The sequence below is a fragment of the Podarcis muralis genome, chromosome 5, assembly GCF_964188315.1.
Source record: "Podarcis muralis chromosome 5, rPodMur119.hap1.1, whole genome shotgun sequence".
Lineage (NCBI taxonomy): Eukaryota > Metazoa > Chordata > Lepidosauria > Squamata > Lacertidae > Podarcis > Podarcis muralis.
The window spans coordinates 22,531,441-22,543,777 of NC_135659.1; the positions used below are offsets into that span (position 1 = coordinate 22,531,441).

At 40.6% G+C, this 12,337-nt stretch overlaps 1 protein-coding gene across 7 annotated transcripts in view; it reads right to left on the minus strand.

Annotated features, from left to right (window-relative positions):
- The window catches only part of GPSM2 (G protein signaling modulator 2), a 34,528-nt gene extending 22,418 nt beyond the window's left edge, over positions 1-12,110 (minus strand). For 2 of the 7 annotated variants that reach the window (XM_028732606.2, XM_077928394.1), the window contains exons 1-2: positions 11,852-12,110; positions 4,100-4,398 (exon numbers count right to left, since the gene is read on the minus strand). In XM_028732606.2, the coding sequence (XP_028588439.2) occupies positions 4,100-4,203 (104 nt within the window). In that variant the 5' untranslated portion in view covers positions 4,204-4,398; positions 11,852-12,110. Of the gene's footprint in view, positions 1-4,099; positions 4,399-11,383; positions 11,405-11,488; positions 11,711-11,851 lie in introns of those variants that run through there. The other 5 variants (XM_028732601.2, XM_077928395.1, XM_028732602.2 and 2 more) reach the window with 4 other exon arrangements.
- Positions 12,111-12,337: the final 227 nt, after the last annotated feature.

Here is a 12,337-nt window from a genome sequence, read left to right on the forward strand (position 1 = left end):
ACACCTGCACTATGCCTGTTTCTAAAACCTTATAAAATGTTATAAGAAATGCTTATTATGCCAAAAAAAAAAAAAAAAAAAAAAAAAATCAAGTGGGAGGGAGCAATATATACATTTGTAGGAATTCATCAAATAGTCACAAGAAAAGCAGTTTCATTTTTTCACTATCTCTTCCAGTACTCAATAAAAGGATATATTGTTAAGGATGCTGATTGGAAAAAAGATAACTCTCCTGGTTTGTACATTTCAAGATAAATAATGTCCTGGCTTACCACATGACAGTTTTTTAGATTCTGTGTAAGTATTTCCAACATACTGCTGCTTAATCTTAATGTTTTTGGTTCTACGTATAATCAACAGAATCATTCTTCTCTGAACAAAATGTTTCTCAAATATAATTTTCAATTTTGGTCTCATAAATCACAACACATTGCCTATTTTGCCTCCATTCCTTTTAGAATTTCTCCATCTTTTCTTTTTTAAGCTTCTAAATTCTTATAAAATGCTTTTTTCCCTTCATTCTTTTAAATGCAGGGAGCTGGTACTTCTGAGTAATACTTTAGTCCTAAATTATTTTAAGCAACTGTGGGAAAGAATGTGAATGCTAGCAAGTGTCTTTGTTTCCCAACCACTACCATGCATGCATCTTAAGTCAGGGATGAGCAAACTTCAGGCTTGCAGGATATACTTCATTTTTTACATAATCTCCAAGAGCCAACCAGAGCCATGTGCAAAAGCATGTGTTTAGAACTAAGGAATCCTGACCCCAGGGATTTATTTCCGAGACCAGAGCTGAGCTCACAGTTCTTCCAAAGAAAACCCCATTCTTGATAACCTCAGCTGCTCCAGCTTTGTTAATTTCAACAGGGTAATGGGTGGGTGGGTGGGGTGTCATTTTAGTGTTGCAGTTGATAAATAATCAGGAGTTAGAAATCTCTGCTGATCAACTGGAAAACACCCAGAGATCTACTAGAAGATAGAGGTCAACTTTCTGTCTACCTCTATATTAAGCTACCAAGAAACTGGGCCATATTTGCTGTTTAAGATGCAATAGAAGTATATGAGAATGCTTTGCACTTTCTATCCCTGCACTGTCATTATGTCCAAAAGATAATGTTTGCATCTACCCACATGTGGAGGTGCATAAGCTCGATGAGCAAAAACGTACAGATTTTAAACATGTTGGAAAAGAATTAGTGCAAGCTATTTGCACTTTCTATTTTTTCCATTATCTCTGTCAAACCAAAAGCTTCTCTAAGCGTCTACTGTATTCCTTTCACATTTCTATTTTTCTTCTCCTGACCTTTAAAGAGAAAACACTTTTCAGTTTTCTAAAAGATTTTAAAAGATTCCCATTTATGTGTCTTTCCCATCATTTCTTTCCTCTTCTGTTAATAAAGTTTTTACCAAATATAGGTGCCTAATGTCATGTCTTGATAAACATATGCATATTTTTACTGAACTTAGTAAAAAGAAACTTCTATCTTTGGACTTGTCTTTAGACACTTGCTTTTCATCACATGCAGCTAAACCTACATTTACTCAGAGTTCAGAGTTTCTGATATACTGCTTGTTGCTACAGGAGCTATATCTGTTTTCCATTTTATGTATGGAGAATAAAAAAGTAATACATAAGTAAAATACAAATGGATCATATACATCTAGAAGGAAAGGAGCTATGTAGTCATACAAAATCCAGAAACTTAATTTTACAGCACTAGAGTATTTTGCCAGCATTAGTCCCACTCAATAAAGGAATAGAAATAGAATATGTAAGGCATTGTGCACATAATTGTGTAGTGGATAAGGACTGCCTAGTTGAGCAGCAAATAGCACACTGAGATCCCTATGAGGCAATTCATGTGGTATTTCCTCATTCATTTAGCAGACTTTTCTAACAAAGTAAAGCAAATCTATGTGCTCATTATTGAAGGCAGATTTCATTTGCTTTTAATAGGGCTTGCAAATAACTGATCCTTTTCTAAGCATTTGATCCAGTGGTTCATGTGGTGAGGTACAGAATCAGATGCATACAATTGGTCTTTCTAGAACAATTCTGTTCATTTCATAAAGAAGGATACCGTATTTTTCCCTCTATAACACGCAGATTTTTTCTCCTAAAAAGGAAGGGGAAATGTCTGTGCGTGTTATTGAGCGAATGTGTGGTCCCTGGAGCCAAATGGCAAAAAAAAATCAGGCAAAAATCAAATTGCGCGTCTCGGAGAAGGGAAACCTGAAAAGAGGAAGCGGCTGCTTTCCTGCATTCTGCCTCAGGGTCTTACTGCCCACCCTCCTCTGTTTCCTTGCTGTGTTTGCTCAAATGAAACAAAGAGCAGGGAAAGCCCCTCCCCTCCAGGCAAGCAGAGGGGAAAGCATAGTGTCGTCTCTGTGCTCCGGTGCTGCTGAAAACATGCAGGAGGGAGGGAGGGAGGGGGAGAGAGAGAGAGAGAGAGAGAGAGAGAGAGAGAGAGCGCTGGCTGCCTTGGGTGGGTAGGTGAGGGAAAACTTTTGCCTTCCTTTCCTCCCTCCCATTATACCCCTCTTCTGAATTCTTAGCCAGCTGCTTCTCTGCACACCCCTCTTGTGCTCCTTGTCCATTCTGTGTTTTTCCTTCCCTCCCCACTTAAAATGTGGTTAAAAAGCATGGATCCACATGGATCCTCAGGATCTTTGCATTGGGTCACCCCAAATTCACCATCAGATCACATAGCATGTCCATCGCTACAGCCTGCCCCCCAAAAATCACGCACCCACTGTTGCCTGGGGCTGCAATGGTGCAAAAACGTGGTTACAAAACATGGATCCACATGGATCCTTGCATTGGGTCAGCATCAGAGCACATAGCATGTCCATGGCTACAGCTTGCCCCCCAAAAATCACACACCCACTGTTGCCTGGGGCTGCAATGGTGCAAAAACGTGGTTACAAAGCATGGATCCACAGGGATTCTCAGGATTTTTGCATTGGGTCACCCCAAATTCACCATCAGATCACATGTCTGTGGCCACAGCATGAAGCACAAAAATGATACATCCACTGTTTCATTCAGAATGTTTTTTCCCTTGTTTTCCTCCTCTAAAAACGATGTGTGTGTTATGGTCAGGTGCGTGTTATAGAGCGAAAAATACGGTAATTACTTGCTTGGCCAGCAATCTTTCTTCATTTCTGCTGCTATTACTGCATGGTTATTTGAGACTGACCATCACCAAAAAACCTCAGTTTTCTATTCAGATGGAACACAACCCACTTCTATAGCAGCTTTCTTGATTTTCTCTCTCTAAGAGAACTGCCACAGTAGACACTACATAGCAAGGAAGGAATAAGGAGCAAAAAAAAAAAGAAAAAAAAAGGCAAATGAGTGGCTCTCACCTGAATACCTATTTGCTATACCCAGACAAGTTGTGAGAAGCGCCAACAAACAAATATATGTTCCAGGGAATGCTACTGTTGTTTAGAACAGATTCATGTATTATCTTTCATTCAAGAAGGAAAATCAGAAGATATTAAAACTGAAGGGGTTGGATCCTGACCAACTTAGTTGTACTTGAGTCCCACCGAAGTCAATTGAGTTAGTGATAACCTAACTAACTTGGTCTGAATGCAACACAAGATTCACAGAAAGCTCTTTTCAGTAAAAATATTGCCAAGTATTTTCTATCTGAGTGTGCAACAGACGTTGCTGTTGTGGGTGGAAACCACTGGAGAAAACACTTTGGCTGTCCCATGCTCAGAGGCTACCCAAATTTCTGAACACATAGTTGGCTGACTCCCTTGTGTTGTGGGTCCCACCAAACAGCTGGCTGTAAGGTGTTTGGAAACCAATGCACAAGAGATTTTGACAAGTTGGCAGGGACAACCTACCTGTCACTCCTCTGACACCAAATCACTGTCAGACAGGTTATCCCACCCACTATCTAAGTTGGTCCTTGGAAGAGGGACCAGATAAAGATCTGACCAACAGAGCCAAAGAAGTCCCCACCACTGTGCTAAAAAAGGGTCTGTGAAGTCTTTTGAAAAAGTAACGTGCAATTTACTTGCAAGCCTTATTTTGCTAACCTTTTAAAAGTATATATTAAAAAAAATTAGTAAGCATGCTTACCTGTAACGAACATGAAATGAATGACCTTCACACATGTTTAAAAAAACATTTTCTTCCACTGAGTTGCATGATGAGTAGGAAAGACAATATCTAGTATGTTGCATGCAGGGCAGCCAGTAGGTTATGAGGAAGTGCTTTACGACAAAGTCCCAGTTAGTGTATTAGCAAATTGGATTTAATTGTATGTTCTTGTTGCGGTAGTCTTCCTTAGTAACAAAAAAGAAGCTCCTTGTCAGATACCACTTAAATGTTCAGAAATAAGATGACGGGCTGTATCTGTGGCTGAATCTGTTGTATTTCTGCAAAGGGAACAAAATATGCTATTGTTTCAAACTATGTATTTATCATCACAACAATCCACAGCTAATGAAAAAAGAAGTGTAACTCTGTTGAGCAATCTTAAATAATGCAAATAGGGGGTGTTTGTTTTATAAGTCAATTTTCATCTTATATTTTGTTTTCAGGTTGGATGCCCAAGTACAAAAATACATAAACCGCTCATTAATTGTGACTTATTTAAACCACAATACAATTTCCAAACCTGATGTATGAGATAGGAGCAAGCATGTGGGCATGCTAATTTCTGGTTTATGAACTATACAGTGGACGCTCGGGTTGCAAACATGATCCGTGCGGGATGCACATTCGCAACCTGCCTCTGCGCATGCGTGGGATGCGATCTGGCGCTTCTGCGCATGCGAGACCGCCGAAACCCGGAAGTAACCCGTTCCGGTACTTCCAGGTTTCGGCAGTCCGCAACCCAAAAAAACGCAACCTGAAGCATCTGTAACCCGAGGTATGACTGTACAGCTTTGATTTCTTGAAAAAATAAGTTTAGTGGGTGATACACTGAAACCCCCAGCAATTTTCAAGTGATCCATGCAACAACGAAGTCTAAAAAACCACTAAACAATAAGCTGATTCAGTTACATTCAAACAGTTACAAGAAGAAAATGTTACAATACAATCAATGTTTTAGCTCTCATAAGACTAGGTCCAGGAAACTAGTTTGTGCTAGCCCAGTGAAATATTTTATTTGACCCTCTTTCAATGGCTAATTCCCATGCCAAGTAACAAAATGTTTTTGAAATGCCACTCAGTTTCAAAAGAAATTTGTTGCATAGCACTGGGGGCTGCTGTTCAAGAAAAATAAGTCTAAAGTCCTGCTCAAGCTCATGGAACAAGTTTAATTATTTTTTGAATCTCAGCCAATAAAAAAGGTTGTGTAGGGAATTGGGTGTAACTAAAAATAAGTACAAATGTGCATTATAAACATATTACAAAAAAAATACTCAAAGCTTCTATGCAAGTGGATATAATATTGTTAGTCTCACTCCACCACAAAATGTAAGTATAAGTCAGCAGTAAGAAACCAATTTACTTTCCCCACAAGTATTTCATAAGTGTCCTCTAGCATAACCCTATATAGTACTATAGCTAGAAAACTGGGAGCAAACTCCAAAATACTGCAACACTTTGTCCTAGGTTCATTTTAATACCAGAGTTGTTAAAACAACCAAGAATGTGTTAACAATCATGCCCACTTGAAAGTTCTAGCCCTCAAATCACAAATCTTCGTCTCTAACATAACCAAAATAGATTTTCAAAATTATTCAAAATTTTTGAAGCCAATATACTGTAGAGTGCTTCCCAAAACCAAACTACCTGTTCAAATGTCAAAATTGAAACTGCACATTTAGTAATCAGAGATGACAGATGACTATGCAATCCCATTATAAGCAAAATTAAATACCTCTCATAAAATCACTACTGAAGATAAACATGCTTCACATTTTGTACACAACCCAGGAAAAATATAGCACTTTTAAATTCCTGTATGCTCAGTACGGAGCTATTTCCAATGAAGTCAGTTTTAAATGTACTTTATTAGTGGCATTTCCAAATTTTCGTCCATGAAGGTAGGCTGAATGTTACAGTACATCGGCATCTAGGCCAGATGTTAGATTATGTTGTGAACATCCATCTCCAATATTTCAGATTTTTATAACTTTATCTGGAATTTAAACATTGACTAGATCATAATGAGCTCACTATTCAGTTCTCTAGTTTACAATAAAATAACTATATAATCAATAACATTCACCACTGAGAACAGCAATATTCAAAAGCAGCAATAAAACCATATAGGAAAGGATTACCCACTTTTTATAAACACAAGCTTAGATATTTGTGCTTCTTTAATTTGTATCTTTCAGTGTCTATGGAACTCCCGGCAACAATAACTCAGAGATCTTCAATGTGATCCCTTTCCTCTGCCACCCATTCTCTTAGAATGCTTTTAAAACCTCATTGTGGATATAATGTGCTTAAGCATGAGACTGGCACCAACACGGAAGGAAGAATGAACCATTAACTAAAATTATTAAAGAGATATTTTGTACATAAAGGAAATTTTTCGGTCTTTCATGTACTTTATAAATTTTACCTGCTTTCAAAAACTTATGGAAACTTTTTAGTAAGAAGTGTTTTTTGCCCAACACCTGCTCACTTCTTCTGATCTTCACCAGCAAAATATAGTTATCACACCAAGAAGGAACAGTTTAAAATTCAAGCTTCGGCTATCGAACTTCACCTCTATCCAACGCCACCTTTCTCTGCTGGCCTTTACCTCAAACCTCCATCAACTGATTTTTTCAAATGATGTTTATCTCCACAGTGACAGTTAACTGCCCTTTCTTCACTGACTAGAACCTGCAGCCAATCAGAGACTGTCATTTGCCACACCAATCAAACAGAATCTACCTGATCCAGACTCATCTTCTCTGACCCGCCCCCCCAATCTTTCAGACATGTCACCTGGTTACTAAACAGGCTTGCAACAGAGTAACAGCACATGGCCTTGAATTTCGACAGTTAAAACTGACATCTTGTTCAGAGGCAAATACAGTGAGTAGTACCTTGGGTTACATACACTTCAGGTTACCAACGCTTCAGGTTACAGACTCCGCTAACCCAGAAATGTTACCTCGGGTTAAGAACTTTGCTGCAGGATGAGAACAGAAATCGAGCGCCGGCAGCAGGAGGCCCCATTAGCTAAAGTGGTGCTTTAGGTTAAGAACAGTTTCAGGTTAAGAACAGACCTCCAGAACGAATTAAGTTCTTAACCCAAGGTACCACTGTATCCCCTTCTTGACAAGACAAGTTACAATTCTCATGGTACAGTGTGACTTTCTTAAAGAGTAATAGCACAGCCATCACCTTCAAGTCAACCAGGACTACCTCCTCTCAGAAGTGTGCATTACTTCTTGGACCAGTTCAGTCAATGCTGCTTTAAGCAGAGGTTGGATGACCATCGGTCAACATGTATCATATAGTTGAGATTCCTGCATTGCAGGGGGTCGGACTAGATGACCCTTAGGGTTCACCTCCAACTCTACAATTCTATGATAACTCCTTCTGCCACGGAAAAGACCACACGTGCTTTCAAGCACCCTGTCTGTCTCCTTAAGCTTCAATTACAGAAGCTGATCACTGGCCATTTATAATTACTTCCCAAGCAGGATACCATAAGGGGCTCTGCCCCTTCACACCTTAAAGGGGTCCCTTTTGAGATATGGTGGAAATGAGGAAATCTTCCAAAATTAGGTGGATCCTCCCCCACTTGATCTGGGATTACCCCTCCTCCCAAGAGCCCCCAGGTCCCATCCCAAATTGTTCAAGAAGACCTCCCAAGCACTAAGCTAAAAAGCACTATAACTAAAAGCATAGTACCCACACACGATGCTAACTTTTGCTTCTCCAAACTCCTCAGGAACAAGCTCAGGAAACACACACACAATCAGGGATGCACGGCAACATCTTGTTGTGGGGGGACCAATTTGAATAAACTAACAGTGGTCTAATAATGAATCTTCTTGAAGCCAAAACCCCTGCACAAGAGGGAGGTATCAGAAGACTCAGGTAAAGCTCAAAGTTTGCAGATGTACAAGTTTTGCTAAAAGAAAAGCCACTAAATGGGAGATATAAAAAAACAGTTGCATAAGGGCTGAATATGCCCAGTATCCATAGAATACTGGGTGGGGATAGTCGTATGGAAAATCCTCAAAGGTGACATAGCTGCTAGTCTGGCCTCATGTAGAGCTACACAACACACTAACATTTTGTTGTGTTTTAAAGTGTCATTATCAGTTGATGCTGTTTGAAACTTTTGTAAACTACTCACTGCCACCCGTGTGGTCCAAATGCTGCTTACCACCACTCCTTCTGTTATTTATATATTAAAAATATGCACATTAATTGCACTCATGCAACTGACATAATGCCTAATCTGGCCCTAAACTAGCATGGAATTAATTCTAAATTAGCACTTTGCTCATTAATGTCCCCAGAGCGTATTTGAACTAGGGAGACAACATCAACAGTACAACACAGGGATCATTTAATGAAGTCAATTCAACCAGAAATTCAAGGCTGAAACTTTCAAACAAAGAGCATCCAAAGGAACATGCAGTATCTCTCAGACAATTAGTCCTGCTTCTCTACAGCAAACTTGTAACACACAGAGGCATAATTGTTTAGTGTCTTGAAATTACACCAGGAGGTGTTGCCATCACGTATTTAAAGTTCCCTCCAGCTTTACCATGGATAGAATAATAATGCCAACATTTTAAAAATGCCAAAATTGAAAAACTAACAGGAACATATGGGCTACCATAACATAATGATATTCAGGAGACAGAATTAATGTGTTTTATTAATTCTTATTCAGCCAGATTCACATGTAGCCTGACAGCAAAATGCTATTTCTCAGCATCAGTTCCATTACTATAAAGTGGAACAACCCCCTTAATTGCCCTCCAAGAATTGTGAGGACAAGCAAGAAAAAGACCATGCGCAAAGATGGAGCTAAGCATACCTAAGGCAACTACATTCAATAGGCTTAGGAATGGTCAACAGTGTGTTGGATTGTGACCAAATGAATAATTGTAAGTAGGAGTAATGAGGACTAGCTCTATCATTAAAAAATATTAATAAATACATGTTTAATAACTAAATTTTACACTAATGTGATACATACTGTCAATATGACTCCCATTTAGATTTCAATTAGGAGATTTCAAGCTTGGCTTGCAACACATGTTTGTGGTTTTTTTAACACTGCCAAACAGCTACATTTAAAAAAAAAATTCCCATAAAAAGTGAAAAAGACGTTTCTATCTCTGCTTCAGCTACTACTCAACATTTTTAGTTTTTTGCAGCAGTATTTAGTTGGACTGGACCCTCAGCAAAGCTGTGCCATAGACTGTGGGAAGTTTGTTCCTAAAGTCACATACTGTATTCCTTAGTACACTTTTCCAAACTTTTCATGCTGGTGACACACTTTTTAGACATGCATCATTCAGCGACACAGTAATTCAGTTTTACTAGCAAACCAGAGGTTAAACTAACCCCTTTCCAGCCCCGGGAGGAGCGCGGGAAGTGTTCGCACAACACACCTACGTACTGTAGCTGGCACACTAACTTGTCGCGACACAGTGTTTAGAAAGCTCTGCCTTAGTACATAACTCCATTTTATAATATTCAATGAAAACCTGTTTAGTAGGTAGTAAGCAAACGAAAGTTAAACAATACATTTTAAAATGTTCACTTTGACAACCGCTTTAAGTTGGGCTATTTGACAGATTGATTACCCCCACCTGAACCTGATTGTGCCCAAAGATCAACTGGACTACTATTAAGACTATTAAGATTCATTAGACTGGCAGGCACTAGAGCTTTCTGTCATGGCCCCGCAGTAGGTAACCTACATGATGCCCAAAGGCAACATCACACCTGCCAGTTTCTCCTATAGTGCCCACAAAAGGTATCTGTAAATACCCACTAAAAAATCCACAATAAGTACAAAACATGTTTGTTCTTCGTGCTCAGGTACACTGGCTGAGCCTCTCCTACACTAAACACACCCTGAAACATGCCCATATTTCATTGGATGCCAGGATTGCACAACCATCCTCCCATCTATTTTGAACAGAGAAGTGCAAAGAGCTTCTCTCTTCCCCCACTGTTGGAGAAGGTGTTTCTCTGCATGACTTAGCGGTCCTGTCTTTTTCTGGGTTTTTTGATATGCCAACCATTTTGTATTATGCCATGGCTTCATAGCATCCATTTTGTGACTGGCACCAGTGGCATTTTCTCAAAATTCCAAATATACACCGTCCCAAAAAAGTTAGCCCCATTCTGGTCTCCAAAAGGGCTAAAGTCTTACTTATTTTGTATGACTGTTGACTAGACGATCTTTTTGAACATGCTTATTGGTTTATTATTAGATTTACTGATCAGTATTAATTTTTGTTCTGGTTCAAAATGTGGTGTAAATTGTCATTTCTGATATTTGCAATTTGTATTTTTAAATGAGGTTATGTTACTGAAACTATTTTATCATTTAATATTTGTAGCCTCCTAGACAGGACTTCATCCTGAAAGGCAGCCTAAAAAAATTAAAACAAGAAACCAATAGGATATTTTCATATTGAATTATGATGTGCTAATAGTCCATCTCCTAATAAGTTATTCCCGTAAGCAATCTTTGAAGCTGGTTTAGATGATATAAGCATATGTAAAAACAAAGTTGTTTAAACCTTGGACCTGAAGAGCCTCGTCAAGGAGCAGAGAGCATTTCCAAAGGAGATTCCTACCCCCTTCAGAAGCAACTTTTCAGGGGGCTCAAGTGGTTATTATGGGGATGCCAGTAAATTCCAAATATGGATGAGGTCCAATAATTGCCTCATTGACTGGCAATGGGCACACCTGCTTTTTACTTATGGTTCTTGAACAGATGGCAAGTCAGTTCAGCTCCCTGTGGTTCACCTACAATTATTTCTGTATGCTTGGATGAAATGCTACCCATATAAAATTGAATTAAAGCATTGAAAATAATACTAATCCAGTACTGAACAACACAATATAAATAAGAACACACTTGTTGAAATAGTTGCAGAGTATTTAATCCTTTTTTTACACACAGGCACAAGCAACTTCATTTAGGGAAAATGACAACCACCTATAACACTCCATTCCTGCAATGAAACAATCTGAAGGATAGTGTATCCAAAGAAGGCACACTGCCCAATTATTCTTGTTCAGGTGTTGAAGTAGGTCCTCTTTATGCCCCAAATACCACACAGAGACTGGGATATTTGTATGCAACTTTAAGCAAAGATGAATAGGGAGTTTCAAGGAGGCAACTCAAGTGGCATCCAATACCAGAGGGATGGCAGGACCTGAAAAGTACAAAGGAGGGAAAGGGGGCCTACAGCTAAATACCTAAACTGATGGCAGAAGCCCCCAAGTTTTCTCCCACACAAGAGGGAACCTCGTTTCGCTGCTTTTCTGTATCTGGTGTTCCGAGGGTTGCCTTGCTTCTCTTACCTAGCCCTAGAGACATCACGGAGGTACGTGTGGCCAGCTTGCTGGAAAACTCCCTCACACCTGGCGCTGATTGTAATATATATATACTGTCTATCGATAAGAAGCTCCGCTTTCAGCCAAGGGCTTCACGCGGATCGATGCCTGACCCCGTAAGGATTTCCTCAAAATGGCTCCCCTTAAAAAAAAAAAAGAAAAACCCCGACTCTCTGTATTCTCCTCACAAACAAGCACCGTAGCTGCTCCGCCGTTTTCCGCCTCACCGCCACCGCGCGGGTCTTAGTTGGTGGATTCCTCGCCCTTCCCCACAAAGGACCCCCCCTTGTGAACTCCCCCCCGGCCATTAGCAGCCCCCCCCCACGTTACCGGGCTCGGGGGAGCCCCCGAAGGAGGGCGGGCGACTTCCACTCTTCCCTCAGCAAAGCTTCATCCACCCGGGGCAGCTCGCCAGGCCTCCTCGAGCTCGGCGCTCGCCCCGTCCGATGCCTCCCGGCCCCTTCGAGGGTAAGGCACTAAAGGGGAGCCGCCGAGAAGCTCGGTGGCTCAAAGCAGCAGCGCCCCGAAAAGGAGGGGCGCCCCCACCCCACGCGCGCGCACTCTCACACACAAACACGCTTCGCTCTGAACCGTCCAAGCCAATAGCATCGCACCCTCGAGCTCCCTTCGCCCCGCCCCAACCAACCCCCATCATGCTTTTGCCTGCTTGGTTGAGTGACGGGAAAAGGGGTGGGTGGGGAAAACTGCCGCCCGCGAGCGCATGCGCTGTACCGAGATGTCCTTTCCTCCCGTTTAAACGGTGTAATCTTTCAACTGCCGCCGCCCGCATCTTTCGCATTGGCCAATGAGAAGGCG